This window comes from Callospermophilus lateralis, chromosome 14 (genome assembly GCF_048772815.1).
Source record: "Callospermophilus lateralis isolate mCalLat2 chromosome 14, mCalLat2.hap1, whole genome shotgun sequence".
NCBI classification, from domain to species: domain Eukaryota; kingdom Metazoa; phylum Chordata; class Mammalia; order Rodentia; family Sciuridae; genus Callospermophilus; species Callospermophilus lateralis.
Window position 1 is genome coordinate 100,910,656 of NC_135318.1, and position 17,936 is coordinate 100,928,591.

The 17,936-nt window shown below is 40.9% G+C and overlaps 1 protein-coding gene across 1 annotated transcript in view; it reads left to right on the forward strand.

Moving 5' to 3' along the window:
- The first annotated feature begins 7,109 nt into the window (after positions 1-7,109).
- Positions 7,110-17,936, forward strand: part of Il18rap (interleukin 18 receptor accessory protein) — a 28,213-nt gene continuing 17,386 nt past the window's right edge. The window contains exons 1-3 of the mRNA XM_076833664.2: positions 7,110-7,179; positions 7,653-7,974; positions 8,069-8,252. Coding sequence (XP_076689779.2) covers positions 7,110-7,179; positions 7,653-7,974; positions 8,069-8,252 — 576 coding nt within the window. The remainder of the gene's footprint in view (positions 7,180-7,652; positions 7,975-8,068; positions 8,253-17,936) is intronic.

Consider the following 17,936-nt stretch of genomic DNA (forward strand, 5'->3'; position numbering starts at 1 on the left):
TCAATATAGCCAAATTCTTCCCCACAGGGCTCATAAGTAATCTTGCATTCCCATCAGCAAGGTACATGAGAGCTTTTCTCTTGGCCGTTGTCCATTTTTCTGTAGAGATAATGGTATTTTTCAACACTACTTTGAAAGATCTTGACATATTAGTGATATTAAGACTTTGTGGTGTAAGTTGCAAATATTTTCCCAATTTGTCATTTATCTTTTTACTTTGCTGTTGTTGGTGCTTACCTAGCCCCAGGTTATAGAGGAATCACCATGTTATTCCAATGCTTATACAGATTCATTTTTCATTTGAAATCCTCAACCCATTTGGAATTCAGTCATTCATTTCTTGTGTGTAGTACAAGAAATGAATCTTTCAGAGTGTCATCCAGTTATCCCAACAGTCACCTCTTACACATTGATTTTGGATGCCCCTTTTCCCATTTCACTAAAATTTCATATCCAATTAGATCTATCTTATTCCACTTGTCAACTTTCTATTCATGTGATTACTCCATACTCCATTTTAAATGGAGAGATTTTATAATATGTTGAAACATTTTGTAGTGATTATGTGCCCTGTGTCTTTCCAAATTTCCTGAATTTCAATGATTTTATGACTTTTCTTGCATTTTCTCTTTCCAAATGCACTTTATAAATATCATGTTTAGCTCTAGAGAAACACCTGCTGATAAATACGCTTTAGGAAACCTCCTCTCTAAGTAACTTTAAACTTAACATCAAAGGTATATATCAGGATCTCTAAAACTTGACAAAAACACCTTCCAAATCTGCAAGTAACTTGAATCTGTTCAATTAAACAGCTATTCAACAGCTGTCACGAGCAGCACCATATTTTAGCTTTCCCCTCCATCCTAGCCATCCCTGCCCTAAACATTCCCAGGTTAATTTCCTTTCCTCTCACCTCTGATGCTGTCCCAGCAGGACCCTGTGAGCCTGGGACTTCATATGCCTGGAATGTCTTTTCCATAGCACCTGCTACTAGTCTTCCAATAGTCTCAGAAAAAGTCCCATGTCCTCTTGGAGTCCTAAGGGGTTCATGGCCAATGGTGGATATACTTATTTGGTTCAATCCTGTATATAGTGGCTATTCCTTCTTCTATCCTCCTGCCTTCATCTCAGGTAGTCATTTACCATGCCTTCATCCCAAAGTGCAATGTGGTCCCCGTTTGTATTTTATGTTATTATATAGTTATGTGAAGAAATGGCGTAGGAGCTTCCATGAGCTCAGCCACATCAGACTTAAGTTTATCAGAATTTAGACTCTGAGGGAGAATGCTATCTGAGCTTAATTTAGAAGCTTTCTAAGACAATAGAATGAATCAGACATAACTTTCCTATGTTCATATATGAATACATAGCCAGTGTAACTCCACATCATGTACAACCACAAGACTGGGAAGTTATACTCCATATATGTATGATATGTCAAAATGCATTCTACTGTCATGTGTAACTAAAAAAAAACAAATAAAAAATAAACAAGAAAAGCTTTTAGACAAAATTCTTTGTGTCTAGGTGAACTCAGACTGTCCCAAGTATTAAGAGGTATTGATTGCAGTGGAGTTTTTAATTATATGTTATATTCTGAAGCTCTTTCTTGATACATAGGTATAAAACCTCCAATGATTTTAGACTTTACAGTTATTTCACTCTATCAAGAAATTATTGGTTCATATAAATTGTGTTGGAGAGATTTTTTTAATTAAAAATTTTATCATAATAAAGACTCTATCTTTTTCAGTGGGGGTGGGTACTGGGGAACTGAGGGGCACTTGACCACTGAGCTACATCCCCAGTCCTTTTTTTGTGTTTTATTTAGAGACAGGACTCACTGAGTTGCTTAGCATCTCACTATTGCTGAGGCTGGCTTCATGATTCTCCTGCCTCAGCCTCCAGGGCCGCTGGGATTACAGGCGTGCACCACCGCGCCCAGCTCTACCTTTGATCTTAAAGGTTATATTGTTAAGGGCTAGCGTTACAAGAAAGAAAAAAAATTGAAAGCTTCACAGTTGAGAAATTGAGTTGGGTGCTAGTATAGGAAATTCTTGTAAAGGAAGCAAGCTTACTCACTCTTTCAACTAAACCCAACCACAAACCTTTTCTTATCAAGGAGGCTGGCCTGAGAGGAGTTTTTGATGTTTCATCTTCAGGACATTTCCTTCTACTGACAGAGGTAGTTAATTTGATTTTTTTTCCTGTATGACTATAGCCTTCATAATGCTAAAGGTTGTTTCCACAATACTGAAAGCTTACTTTTTTTTCTCCATGTATAACTCATTATTTCCCAAACTGTATGAGTTAGACTGCTCTCTTGTCTTCTCCAGGTATCTCTCTGGCTAGGAAGAAGCATGGTAGAACTTTTTGAAAATGGATACCTTCCACATGTTTTTCTTCAGATATAAAAGCCAGCAGTCAATGACATAAGGACTTGAAGTTTCCTTCCTCTTTTTTTCATGTTGTAAGAAGAGGAAATAAAGGTAAGATAATAGTACATTTTCTCACTAGATTTCCTAATACAAACATATATCTTGAGAAAAGAGCTTAAATAATTGTTCAAATGAACTGCTGACACAATTGTTTTGTATGAGATATTCAAAAATGATGGATGTGCTATCTCAGCAACATCTGTAACTCCACATGTATGGGGACTTTACTTTAAATGAAACAACTGGTGGTTATAAACAAAACTTTTCCACAGTGCTTCAAGCTTTTTTATGGGAAGGGCTGAAAGTGGAGGGATTCAAATGGTCCTCTTGATTTGACCCTAGCATTTCTGAGCAGATGCTACACATTTCTTTACCTATTATCCAGAGACAATGGGCTATAAAGCTACCATGGACCATAAGAGAATCATAATAGTATTAGTTGAATTAAGTATTTACTTTTTCCCCATGTATCTCTATCTCTGCGTGAGCACGCACCTAAGGATGAGATTTCTCTTCTGGGCTGCAGACTTGCCTTCTCCAGCTTCTTTCTCTCCTGCTGCCAGAGCTTTGGTAAGTGAAAGTTTTAGTTTATTTCTCCCCCAAATCACTGAAAAGGTACCCTTGATTGTCTGAAGGGGAAGGCTTCATTCTCCCCGAAAAGAAACTGGACTCTCAAAACACATCTGGAAAACGCTCTGGAGAGATAGCCTGCAGATTTCCAAAGTCATTCTTTTGGTTCTCATCTCCATTTGTGAGGAACAGCATGTGATGGTAACAAAATCAGGAGCTTCGAGACCCTCTACATCTGGATCTGAATCCCTCTTCTAACACTTAACAGGTATGTGATTATCATTAGTAATGGAGACCACTACTCCTAGCAATGCAAACCTAAGTGGTCCATTGGGAAAATGAGAAAGTCACTACCCTTCTTCCCCCAGGTGAACAGAGTGCAAATGAACGATATGATCAGTGTCACTTTATCATTTTTTTCCCATCAACAGAACGTGCAGCCTTGCTTGGTTTAAGTTGTCCAATTCTTAACAAATGGAATACCCAATGCTTGCATGATACTCTGATTCCCAGAAACGTTTTGATGATGGTAGAAATGAATGACAGCACTTCGACATTAGATGGTCTTATGAAAGAGTAGACATTGAAAAACACATCATGCAGGTTGTTATTCCATTTAAATAGAATTTTCAGAATGGACCTGTTTTGTGCTGTGCTGTGCTGTGCTGTGCTGTGCTGTGACCACCAGAAATAGCAACAATTACTCTGATTCAGGGGCTGGCCCATCTCCTCAGGCTCTGTTCTTGTTCCTAGGGGTTTCCCAAAGATGACTTGTGGGTCAAGAGTCGAGACACTTGTTTATAAAGTAGATCCATTGTTCTCCCTGAGAATCTAATTTAATCAGCCCTGGGGGGAGACCATGAAGACTCATTTGTAACAAGTTTTCCAGGTTGTTCTTCCAATAAAAATAATTTGAGAAACACAGTCCCAGAGACAAAGCTGCAGCCTGGAACTGACCCAGGGAACCTGAGATTGGAAGCCAGCAGGTGCATGCATCATGTAGGGAGTGTCTGTCATCTCAAGGAGGATGGAAATTCCCAAGGGCTAGATGTTCAGGCCATTAGTTTGCTGCAGCCTTGGACATTGAGACATGGAATTGCAGAATGGTAGAGATGATTTTAGCAATCATTTAATCCCATGTTTCACGTGTCAGAGAAATTAAGAAAAAAAAAAAGATTGATCAGTTAACTCCCAGAAATCATAATTCTCTAGCTAGCTCTAAGGTTGAGGAACTACTGATACAGTGCAAATGATTTATTTTGCAGATAGAAAAACGAAAATCCAGAAACTCTAAGTGACTTATGCTCATATAGAGAGTCAGTTGTCATAATCGATTGATATGCGTCTGTTTTGACTCCTCCTGGAGCATTTTTCATTTGTCTGATCAATGGAATTGGCTTCTGCTTTGCAGTAAGCATGGATGTGATTTCTGAAACGGCACCCTTGCTCTTAAAGAGTTCCCAGTCTAGTGGGAAGACAAGGCTAGGGGAACCACAATTAGGCTGCAGTGTAATGAATTCTGAACAAACAGTGGCTGAGCTCCTCTTATTAGCACAGCACTGCTCCTGGACAGGGAGTGCAAGACCCACAGGGAAGGAGGTACTCGGTTCCTGTTGTCACACAGCTTTTAAGAATGAGTCTTTTTAGACGAGAATGCGTCCTAAGACAAAAGTAATGTAATAATAAGCAGAGAGATGGTTGTGTGCTGGGTCATGGTAAGGAAGAGACGGAGTGGGAGTTGCTTCATCCACGTGGTCAGGGAAGGTGTCTTTGAGGAAAATATCAGAGAGAGGGCATGTGGGAGACATATCCTACTGGGAATGTGGGTGGTGCACGCAATCACCTCTCAATCTCATGGGCAGTGGGGGCCAGGGAGGGCTTTTAATATGAGATGAGAAGCTCAGTCTTGCCCTTCAGGAATGTGCATCTGGTGACTGAGATGGAGAAGATGATTCTTCCTGAGGCCTGGTGGGCAAAGGAAAGGAGGGCAAAGGAGGTCACTCCGTCTTACCAGGTGGTGTCTCATCCTACTTAATTTATGGATTGCAGTTCTGATAAGAAAAGCCACCAGTAGTCACAAGTGAGGATAAAGACCAGAGTGGACCTAGTCCCCATGACTAACAATCATCCCTCTGGGTCATACCCTCGCTCTTGGTACCCAGCCAGGTCAGCAGCCAGATATAAATGTCCAATACTTCTGGCCCCAACCTGAGGCCCCTGCTCAGTCCTTCTCATCCCTGACTCTGCAGTTTCTGACACTCACTTCTAGTCGCGCCTCCTTTTGTCTGTCTCACTGTCGGGGTGTTTTTCACTTTCTGATTTTCTTCTTTTGGGTTTGTCAGTTTTCCTTTCCATTGGCCCCAACCTGCTCTTAATGGCTGGTATTCCTCAAGGAGCTCAATCTGCCTCTGTGCCAGGGCTACCAATCCCCGCGGCCTTCCCTCTCCCTCAGATTGATTGATTGATTGATGATTGATTTTGATTGTGTCATCTGCTGGGGAGAAAATTTTTTAAAGGGAACTTTCAGAGTGACCATAAGGATATTTGATGGACTTTTCTTCTCTTTCTTTTCCTCTCTCTTTTTTCTTCTTCTTCTTTCTCTTTCTCCCTCTCTTTCCGTTTTAGCAATGGACTTTATTTCTTTATTGCATGTTGTTAAAATTGTTGATTCGGGTGTCTGTGTAAACAGAGACTCTCTCCTTGACCAAACTTTGGTCAGGATCTTCTGAGCTCTCTTCTCTAAGCCTCCACCTCTGCACCTGTCCTATCTTTGGCCTGACCAGCCAGTCTGAGCAAAGTACACTGCTATGTAATCCCCCCAACCTATGCACCTGTGTGAGAGAATTAACCTTGATATTTGATTAAGTTCCTCATCTCCACCCTGGATATCTTTGACCTGCCTTGAGCAACATCCTGTTATATGGGTTTAGCAGGGATCCCTGTTCTTTCCATTTCTCTTGATAACTTCCCACCCACTGACCTGCACCCTCCTCCTTGGCTATAACGCCCCACTTATCCTTGCACTGGGAGTGGGCCTTGATCTCTCTCCCGTATTGCAATAGTCTCGAATACAGTCTTTACCATTTTAACAAGCATCGGAATAATTGTTTCTTTTCTGCCCTCCACACTATGATGGACCCTTGAAGACAGCGACTGTACCATTTATCCCTTGCTCTCACGTCCCTTAAAGAGGCTGAGACACTACAGGAATGTTTGTTTTTTTTTTTGGGGGGGGGGATTTTTAGCCAAAATTTTGGGAAACTCATCTTATTCCCATCAAGACACAGGCTATTTTTATGTTAATGGTCAACATTCAGAGCTCTAGAAGACATAGACAGACTATTCTATAACCAACACTTTTATTTTCTGTTCAAAACAGGATAAATAACCAAACGTCACCTATTCCATATCCTTATTCCTCATCACTGACAAGGTGTTTGAAAGTCCCCATGGCCACCCCATCAGCACAGGGGACAGAGCCAGCATGGTAGCTCCCAGCTCCGAGTCTCTCTTGGGAAGAACTTCTCACCTTTACCTCAAGAAGACCAGGTCGATGCTGTGACCAACGACCGTCTCCCTTTTTCTTTCTATGACAGTCATTGTGAACCAGTATAGCCTCCTTAACTTGGAAGAATCAGCCATTTTCATATAATGTGGGCAGTCTCTTCTGGAAAAATATGAACTTAACTTTTTTCCAAATGATTCATGAAAATGTGCACACTAGATGAGAACATTAAAAGAAAGGAAAAAAAGAAAGAAAAAATTCCACGTGGGGAAAATGGCTTAGAAGAACCTACTCTATGGTGGGCAGGGCGGGTGGGGGGCACCTGGTGCCCTTTCCTCCTCCTCTAGATACATAGGGAGAGGCTGCTTCTCACCACTGAAAGTACCCACGCAGCCATGGGCACGCCGAGGCTCATTGGGTGGGACCTGCCCTTCAAAGCTTCCTGTGTGACTTGCATTTTGGTCACTGGTTCCGATTTCTCCATTTCCCATTTCAGAAATGAAGAGGATACTCGGAAACGAGTCCCTCCACGTCCTCTTTACTGCCAACGGGGGGTGGGTCTCCTGATGCGATGACGGGAGCACAGGAGAGTCATGCTGTATTGGGCTTGGACATTTCTTTGGCTTGTCGCAGGAGAGAGGATCGCAGAATTCAATATTTCAGGTAGGGTTTTCACTTTTCATGCCAACACTGAGTCTTGTGGTCAAAGCCTGAAGTTGACAGATGGTATCAGCAGTGTGACATATTTACACACAGCGCTTCCTTCCTACTCTTCAAACGGCAGTGGGAGAGTTATTAGGGTGAACAGCTTTCAGTGGACTCCAAGTGCCGATCGGGAGCCCAGTTACCATAGCTGGGTGTTGGGTGGGAGTAGCTGAAAGGAATGATCGATGGCCCAGCTGTGGGTCACAGGATGTCAGAGTTCTACTGGCGACACTGAAGCCCAATGGAAGGGAATTAGAACATGAACATCTTTTTTTTTTTTCCTACAAAATGGGCACAGTGAAGAAGATAGATACACAGAGGGATGTACTCTTGTGTTACTTCAGGTTTTTTTTTTTTTTTTTTTTTTAATGTAAGTTAGCTTTCTATCTTCTAATGTGTTTCTGCGTTGCTTTGTTTATTGTGATTGTCAGATTGTTCCACCAAAAGACTCCTTTGGACATATTCCACCGAGAGTGAAGAGGAATTTGTCTTATTTTGTGATTTACCAGAACTGCAGAAATCCCGCTTCTACCTGACAAGTGAACCCTCACCCACAAGAGACCCTGAGCACTTTCCCTGCGGCGGTCGTAAAGACCTCTCTGATGTCCTCTGGCACCTACAACCTCAGAATGGAGATCCACTGGAGGAAGTCACGAGCAGACATCCGCATATCATTCAGGACAAGACCATGCTTCGCTTTTTGATCCCAGAGATGAATGATTCTGGTTTGTATGTTTGTGGACCCAGGATTAGGTATGTCCCGGATGCTTTCCTATCTGCAAGCATCATCAAAGCCTTACTACCTAAATAAAATATCTATGTTCACGGGACCTTGTTAATCTCCTAGGAGCCCCCAGGATGTGGCATGTTGTGTCAAGACAGTCTTGGAAATCAAGCCCCAGACAAATCCATCCTGTGAGAACCGTAAGCCACATAAGCAATACCTACTTCTTGGTAGGATGGACTCCATTTATTGTCCCAGTCTCAGCTGCCAAAATGAAAAACAGAGTCCAGAGGTGACTTGGTACCAGGTGAGAATGAATTCCATGAAACTGATGTAAGATCGTGGTTTTTCTGGTAACAACTCTGTAGGTACTTTTTAGAAATGTGGTTTTGAGAACCTGAGGTCTATCAGAGACCTGACAGTTCTAAAATGGTCTTGGTCCTATGTGGAGCAGAGCACAACATTGGGATTATCAGACTCATCCTTTTGATCAACACCAGAAAAATTTCTAACATGCAAGTATTTCACACATTTGGGTAAGATATAAACCTAAGGGTGTCTAAGTAGAAGACAGGTGAATTAATTCTGCTTTTTTTGGAAAGCAATGGATATTGCCAATGGTAGGGGCACCCTCCAAGGGCTTGAAGGTTTGCAAAAGAAACAAGAAAATTGAATACATTTCCTAAGAGGATGTCTCAAGGAGGACAGTTTGGACAAATCCATGATAGCCAGCTGGGAGGGCTAAGAAAAAAGGACCAAGGTCAAGTTTCGTGATGATATTGAGTGATGAATTATGTGAGTAACCTTCCATCACCAGAACACTTTACATTTACTTCATGGTTTATAGTTTCTCCAAGTGCTAACAGATAGGTAAATGCTGCTCAGGCATCTCAGGCAACAGAATCCAATCACACTTCACCCCTGCGGGGTGGGATCTGGGAATAGATCCGAGTTGACTCCTGCAAGAACAAGACTTTAGAAATCACACAAAAACGTCAATTTGGCTTCACAATATATATGTTTGGAACATAAAGTATGTTTTTAAATATGTTTTCTGGGTGAAGTCAAAGAAGGTAAGTTAGCTACCTTCTGTAATCTACCTGGTGATTTTAGCCACCCCAAAACTCATGAGAGACTCCTGGGGGTACAGCTACAATGGTGAAGGAAGACCTTCCCTCACTTGGTTCTTGGGACTCTGTGATGATGTGACAACAGGTGTCACTAAATTCATTACAGAAATAAGGCAAACGATGTGGCTTGTGGTATTTTACAATGATACCAAGAGTACTGACTGGAGTAAGATTTTAATTTAAAGAACATGATAACTTCAAACATGAGGTTGGCAAGAAGAGCTGGTGGTTCTCTTCATTATTTTCATTTCTCTCTCAAGAACAAAACTCCCCTGGGCTCCAAATATTCATAACCTTCCTTGATGGACGACTGGCTGACAAGGTGGGTTGGGCTCAAGCCAGTGAAATAGTCGTGATGCAGCAGTCAGATGGAAACGTGTTCGCATGTCCACAATCGTACACCTGAGTTGAACACCCTTTGCTCTTGCAGTTGAGCACAAGCCACGCTGTAGTTTCTAGTTCTCTGCACACGCTGCTGTATAAGCTAGACCCTAAAGCCAGATGACATTTGCAAAAGGAAGCTTTGTTTCACTTCTCTGGCACTTTTTTTTTTTTTTTTTTAAGCAGGGGATGATACTGGGAATCGGACCCTGGGGTGCTGAACCACTGAGCCACATCCCCAGGTCTTTTATTTTTTATTTTGAGAACAGAGTCTTGCTGAGTTGCTTAGGACCTCTCTGAGTTGCTGAGGCTGGCCTTGAAGCTGTGATCCTCCTACCTCAGCCTCCTGAGCTACTGGGATTACAGGCATGCACCACCACCAAGCCCGGCTCTCGGGGGTTTTGACAGCAATTTTCACCATGTATTTCATGGTGAGAGGCAAACGATGGCCGTTGTTAGAATTGTGACTGATTTGGACAGGTCTTGGTTTGGTTTATGTTTCATGAGTTGCACATGGGTGTGTAAGCTCAAACACACGCACATGCCTATGGTGGTCGGGGAGTCATGGACCTTGAGGCTGTGGCACACCAGGAGGAGTGAGGATATTGAGCGGCAATAGCACCTGGTGGCCCTTTCCTTCATGCTGAACCCCAAGTCTCAGATGTCACAGGTCACACCTCAGAACCCTTTCTCTGAATAATTGAAGCAGACACTGGCTGAGTGGATAAAAAGATGACATTGTGGAAATCCACTGAAATTGCACTGGGGTGCAGATGTGCAGAGAACAACTCTGTGGTTCTGGAAGCGTCTTTCTGGAGGGCTCCAGAACACCTTCATAAACAACAAAAATTCAGGCTAGCATGTGTTTTTAAAATAATCATTTTCAACCATTTTATCATTTTTAATGAATAAATCATAATTCCCTACATTTCTGGGGCAGAAGGGGATGTTTTGATATATGTATACTAGGTAGAATTGTTAAGTGAAGCTGATGGGCATATCCACACCCTTGCTTACTTACCAATTTTCATGGTAAAACATTTGAAATTTGGCTCTTAGATATTTGAAAATACACAATACAGTCACCCCGCTGTGCAAGAGATCTCAAAATGTATTCCTCCTGTCCATCTTGACCAACATTTCCCCACTCCCTCCCCATCACAGGCCTCTCGTAAAACCACTCGACTCTCTACTTCCATAATTTCAGCTTTTTTTTTTAGACTCCACATATACATGAGATCATGCACGATTTGTCTTTCTGTGCCTGGCTTATGTCACTGAGCATGTGTCTTCTGGTTCATCCATGTCACAAATTACAGGGTCTCTTCTTGAGAAGGCTGGATACTATTTCTTGGTGTTTGTCTACCACATTTCTTCATGCCTTTGCCTGTAACTGGGTTGATTCCACATCTTGGCGATTGTGGATAGAGCTGCAATTAGCAATGGAAGCACAATGTCCCTTCCACAAACTGATTTCGATTCCTTTGGATGCACATACAGGAGTGAGATTGCTGCATCAGAGGGTGGTTCCATTGTTATTTTTGTTTTGAGGAATCTCTATAGCATTTTCCATAATAGTTGTGTTGATTTACATTCCCACCAACCATGCTAAAGTGGTTCTTTTCTCTGCATTCTTGCCCAAATTTGTCATTTCTGTGTGTTTTATAAAAGTCATCCTAATAGGTGTGAGGTAATATTTCAAGGTGGTTTTTGTTTTATTTTGCTTTGGCGAAGTTGGGGATTGAACCCATGGCCTTGTGCATGTGAGGCAAGCACTCTACCAACTGAGCTATATCCCCAGCCCTCAAGGTGGTTTTAATTTTCATTTGTTTGATGACTAGTGAGGCTGAGCATTTTTAACACATTTTTGGTTATTCGTATGTCTTCTTTTTTAACATTTATTTATTTATGTATCTTTAGTTTTAGGTGGATACATTAGTTTGTTTTTATGTGGTGCCGAGAATTGAACCCAGTGCCTCATGCGTGCTAGGCGAGCACTCTACTAATGAGCCACCACCCAAGCCCCACATGTGTTTTCTTAACAGAAATGTATGTTCAGGAGCTGGGCACCTTGGCACATGCCTGTAATTCCAGTGACTCTGGAGGCTGAAGCAGGAGGACCATGAGTTCAAAGCCAGCCTCAGCAAAAGCAAGGCGCTAAGCAACTCAGTGAGACCCTGTCTATAAGTAAAATAGAAAAAAAGGTTGGGGATGTTGCTCAGTGGTTAAATGCTCCTGGGTTCAATTCCTGGTACTACTACTACTACTGATAATAATAATAATAATAATAATAATAATAATGTCTGTTCAGGTCCTTTGCCCATTTTTTCAGTCCAGTTAGTTATGTTCTTGCAGTCGGGTTGTTAGAGCCCCTATTGTATTTTTATGTCCTGTTCCATTGGTCCATTTATCTGTTGTTTAGGCCAGTGCCATATTGTTTTGATGATTATCCCTCTATAATATGTTTGAAATCCAAGAATGTGTCTCTAGCTTTGTTCTTTTTGGTCAAGATTGTTTTGGCCATTTGGGGTCTATTGTGATTCTATATGAGTTTAAGGGTTGGTTTTCTATGTTTATGGAAAAGTGGCATTTGGATTTTGATGCCCATGCATTTAGAAATCTACCCATGTTACCTATAGGAGACTTAACTTCTAGGAAAGAGAAGACAAAAGTGAAGGAATGGAAAAATAAATTCCATCCAAATAGAAACCCAAAGAAAGAAAGCAGGGGTTGCCATGTTGATATCAGACTAAGCAGGCTTTAAATTTATTGGATCATGTTTTTCCTCATTCACTAATCTTCTCTGTTTTTTTGGAGAATTTAGTCCATTTACATTTAAGGTAATCATTGATAGGTAAGGACATACTACTGCCATTTTGTAATTCATTTTTCAGGTTTTGTGGGCCTATTGTTTCTCTCTTCCTTATTTATGTTTTGTCTGTTTCCTGTGGTGTGGTGCTGAGAATCCTTATTTTTTACAGTGTGTGTGACTTCTCATTTTTGTTTTTATGGATATCACAAACTCACCCTAAAAATTTTAACTTTTTAACAAATTACTTGAAGCTAATAACAACCTTAATCACAAACAAAAGCTAGAGTATTGGCTCCTTAACATCTTCCTTTCCTGATTTTGATATCAAATTTATATATTCTTTTGAATTTGTATCCCTTAATGAATCATTGTAGCTAAAGTTGTTTTAGCAGTTTTGTCTTTTAACCTTGACAGTAGAAATAAAATTGCTTTATGTACCACCCTTACAGTATTAGGGTATTCTGAAGATGACCATGTATTTCATGTCATTGAGATTTTTTACTTTCATATTTTTTTTCATTAACCAGCAGCCTTTCATTTCAGCTTACAGGACTGACTCCCTGTAGCAGTTGACAATGAACTACCTTAGGTTTTCTTTGACTGGAAAAGTTATTATTTCTCTTTCATTTCTGAAAGATGGCTTTTCTAGGCAACATATTCTTGGCTGGCAGTTTTCGTTTTGAGTTGTGTTTTTGTTTTGTTGCACTTTAAATATCTTATCTCTCTGTTTCCTGACCTGCAGTGTTGCTGCAGATAATTCTTCTGATAGCTGCGTTGGTACTCTCTCGAATGTGATATGTCTCTCTTTTACTGATTTTAGCTTTCTTTCCTTATCTTCCTTTTTTGATTTTGATATCTCTAAATGAACTCCTCCTGATTTAATTTGATTGGAGGCTTCTGAACTTCCTGTAACTGACTGTTGTGTTTCTCAGATCTGGGAAAATTTTAGACATTCTTTTCTTTTCTTTTAGTTGTAGATGGACATGATATTTTTATCTATCTATCTATTTATTTATTTTTATGTGGTGCTGAGGATCCAACCCACGGTCTCACACCTGAGAGGCAAGTGCTCTACCACTGAGTTACAGCCCCAGCCCAGAGACATTATTTTCTTAAGTATATCTTCTAAGACTTTTCCTTTCTTCTCCTTTGATTTTTTTTTTTTTGATGCAAAAGTTAATTCTCTGATGATATTTCTGATTCTCATAAGCCTTTTTTCCCTCTTTTTTTCCTTTTGCCTCTCTGATGGAGAAGGTCAAATGCCATATCTTTGAGCTTCCTACTTTTTCCTTCTGCTTGACCAAGATTGCTGTTAAAGTTTTTCTATAAAATTATTTTTTAGTTATCATTATATTCTTTTTTTTAAAGAGAGAGAGAGAGAGAATTTTTAATATTTATTTTTTAGTTTTTGGCGGACACAACATCTTTATTTGTATGTGGTGCTGAGGATCGAACCCGGGCCGCACACATGCCAGGCGAGCGCGCTACCACTTGAGCCACATCCCCAGCCCTATATTCTTTATTTATAGCATTTTAATTAGTAATCTCTGATTGTTTCAAACTCCGATTTTCAAACTCTGATTTTTTTCACAAACTGCTTTTGAAATTTCATTCATTTCCTATGCGTATTTCTTTTCATTGTCTGACCTTGTTAACAAGGTCACGCTAAAGAGGATTACTCTGGATTATTTCATAGTCATTACATATATCTCCTTTTCTTCAAGGTCCATTATCAGGGCTCTGTTAGTTTCTTCTGGTACCGGTATTGTCATATTTCCATGATTTTTCATGGTCTGTTGCTTTTGGGGGAACTTTACATTTGCAGAGACAGTCACAGCTTTTGATCTTTGGTACTGACAGATCTTTACTATTCAGTCTATCTTGGGACTCGGATGGGCTGGCTGACAACTCAGACAGGTCGACTATTGAGCAGGATAATCTAGTGGGGCAGGACCACTAGCTGTGCTCCAAGATTGAATGGAGCTGCTAGCTGTGCTCCATGGTCTGATGAGACCACTGCCTGGATTCTGGTCAGAGGAGCTGCTGTCAAGACTTTGTGATTGTCTCTGATCAGGCCAGGTTGCAGGTTGTCCTCCATGGCTGGGAGGTACTGTTGTTTGGAATCTGTAGCTGGTAGGGCTGTGGCAGGCTCCAGGGATAGGTGAGGTCTCTGGGCTGCTGGTTGTCCCATCAGAGTGCACAGAAGTAAAGGCTATATATGTAGACTTGGCCTTGTCTCAGGGCCTACATCAGCCCAGGCAGAATAACTGAGGCTTAGTTGAATTACAGCTGTTCAGTTGCTACCCCCTAGCCTGGAGAAGGCTCAAGGAGAGTTCTGGGGCCTGGCTGAGTCCCTGTGCTTGAAGTTTCTTAATTATTTAATGACTGATAAGTCAGAATTAAAGTAAGTTATTCAAGAAATTTTTCTCCATATTTTCCTAATTCTAGATATATAATGAGAAAATAGCTTTGGCCTAGCCTGTTTATAAATGATAATTACATGTAGCAAGACAGCATTTTTATGATTTCATTTAAGCAAATCTTTGACACAATGCAAAATTACAACACAAGACAGTGGGAGAATCTCTTCTGAGGTGGCCTAGTGTACCAACATATGGGTTTGGGGGATACTTTTGTGACCTACTATTAGTAGCATTGTGCCCTGAATAACATTTCCATTTGTGGTCCAAGACAATCCCTATCATATGCCAAATTCATTTGCCACAGTGGTGACGTGGCTGTCAGGTAATTTCTGAGCCTTGTGCTCCATGGAAATTTTACTTATGACTTGCCACTTCTTCTTTTCATTTCCTTTTGGTCTACTTTGTACAGTAAGTGTTTCATGGTAACTGGCACTGTGTGACTTAGTGCCATGGAGAACTGGGGAGTGTACTGAGACTGGCTAGACCCAGGCCTGGAATCCCAGCAGCTCAGGATGGTGAGACAGGAGCCTCATGAGTTCAAAGCCAGCCTCAGCAAAAGCAAAGCACTAAACAACTCAGCGAGCTCCTCTCTCTAAATAAAATACAAAATAGGGCTGGAGATGTGGCTCAGTGGCTGAGTGCCCCAGAGTTCAATCCCTGGTACCTACCCCACCTCATACACACACACACACACACACAAGTGTTTCCAAGTATGGAAGAAATACGGATAATTTAGCTCATATTTTTGAAAGCTGTTTCCAAAGTTTATACATTGACTTATTCAGTTGTCTCATGGTGAACATCTTCCACAATCCTGCACAGGTTCCTGGACACCTGTTCCATACATTGATTCACTAGTTATCTAACCAATGCTAAATCAGAGGAACTCTTTCTTTCCTTGTTCTGAACATAACATTGATACAGCCAACAATTGTTTCTGGCTTTCAGTAGCCCATAATAAGGCTGAAAGACCCAGTGAGCAGGTCTTTTTCATAAGAATTGTAATCAAGCCCAGTGTAGCTGTGCCTGCCTGTAATCCCGGCTGCTCAGGAGGCCAAGGTAGGAAGATTGTAAGTTCAAAGCTGGCCTCAGAAACTTAGGGAGACCCTGTCTCAAAATAAATAAGTAAATAAAATTAAAAAGGGCTGGGGATGTGGTTCAGTGATTGCTGGCCATTGGGTTAAATTTCCAGTACCAAAAAAAAAAAAAAAAAAATTCAATCAAGCAGTTCCCCCAAGCAGTGTCAATTTCATGATCATAGAGTAGAATTTGTAGCTTGTTGTCTTGATTTCACATTTTAATCCTGTTAAATGCTAATTTGTTGGTTTTACAAATGATGAGTCATTGTATGTGTCAAGGAAATGGAATGCTTATTTTAAATTCCAACACAGTAGCTAACATTCTCAGATTTGTAAGGGCCACAGATGAAATAAGCAAATATGCTCTGTGAACATTCAGGCCAGTAGTCAAAATACGGAGAAAGCTAGCCCCCAGGACAGAGTTTTCAGCGGCTGGTTCCAGAGGGGTCCCTCCAGTTGCATTTGTCCATGAACCCACTATTATAGAGTATTATTGCTTGATCAACTGAATGGCACCAAAATAGCCTATCATTCAGCCCGCAAGTATATTTTGTTTAACAGGGAGATCGTTAAAGTATTTTCCAAATTATATGCTCCAATAAAAACATGGTACCTACAATGTCTGTCTGAGCCTCTGGTCTAAGTATTTAATTATAAATGAAAATAAGATGATTTTGATGTGCTCACTGTTAGTGAATACAAATTGTCTTATACTAACCACCACTTCCTTTTGTAAGTAATAACAAGCCATCAATTTAATAATTTCTCAAGACTCTAGCTAGAGATTGACAACTGAACCACCATAGTATTTTCCATAATGTGTCATTTTTGCAATTAAAAGATAAACATTAGCATAGAAAGTAAGTGTAATGTTGTCATATGATCATGCAGATACACTTAGCAAGAAAGAGCAGCATAGGCAACAGAAACAGAAAAACAAAGGGTATATTAGTGAATGATGAGAAGCTCCGTGCCAGAGAGTTCTTTGTTGTATATTTAGGATTAGACTAAAGAGAAGACTGTGGGTGGCTCATATGGGATCCTGTTGATGTTTTTGAACTTGAATCCTGGTCCACAGAAATAGCAGTGGGAATCGAATGAAGGTGGCAGATACCAAAGATATTTTCATGGAATAAAAGCAAAGATTAAATACTTTAATCAAAATATATTCACAGTATTTACCAAGTTAGAGAAGTAGAAGTTGGTTCAATGAGAGATGGCAGAGAAGGGGTGCACCCAGATATGGACACTGTGAGTCTAAGGTGAGGAGCATGCAAAACACAGAAACTGGGAGTCTATACTGGTTTACAGGAGAAATGTAGATCCTGGGAGTCCTCCCAGACCAGGTGGTGGGAGCCCTGGTAGCAACGCAGCTGTGTCGCCCAGTTCCAGGCAGCCCAGTTCCTGGGAGCAGAGCAATGTGCCTGGTGCTCCCTGATGCTCAGCATGTGTGGTCGCACTTGATGGTATTAGAGCCTAACTTACAGGCATTTTGCAGTGCTTTTTGGTGTCTTCATCAATTTTTTTTCATGCCTCAGTTCTCTCTAGGACTTTTTGCCACTGTCTACACAGATTCACAGTGTAGAATGGCTGTTCCTCCTTCCATATGTTGTTCATGACTGTTTCACGCCTGAGAAAAACAAAGAATTCCCTGCACACCCACCTCAGCCTCTACCTCTCCTACGGGGATCTCCTGTCATTGACTTATTTGATGAATATTTCCTGTCATCCTTGGCATAACTTCCTTTTTCCTAATTTCTTTGATATTTTCTTTGCTTCTATCTCACAAAGTCTTGATGGAGCAAGATTGTCCTTTACAAAAAATAACAGTCAGATCCACTTTGGCATTACCACCCTCCCCAGGGCTCAACTGAGGTCCTATTCTTAGCTCTGCATTTTCTTTCCATTACTTTCTCCTGTGATTGACTCTAATTTTTTTTTTTTAATCACCCTGCTCTCTTTTATCTCTGAATTTCCCTCCATGCTCTTAACCTGGCTTTTGAAGTGTTCTTCATCCTTGAGATTACCTGATAAATATTTAACCTGGTCTGTCCCTAGCTCTTGCCCTGGATTTTCTTCCTCTCTGTAGCTGCCCCACTCTGACCAGCCTGCCTCTCCTCTTAGACTTCCTGCAAACCTTCTGGAAATTTTTTCTTGGGCCACAGG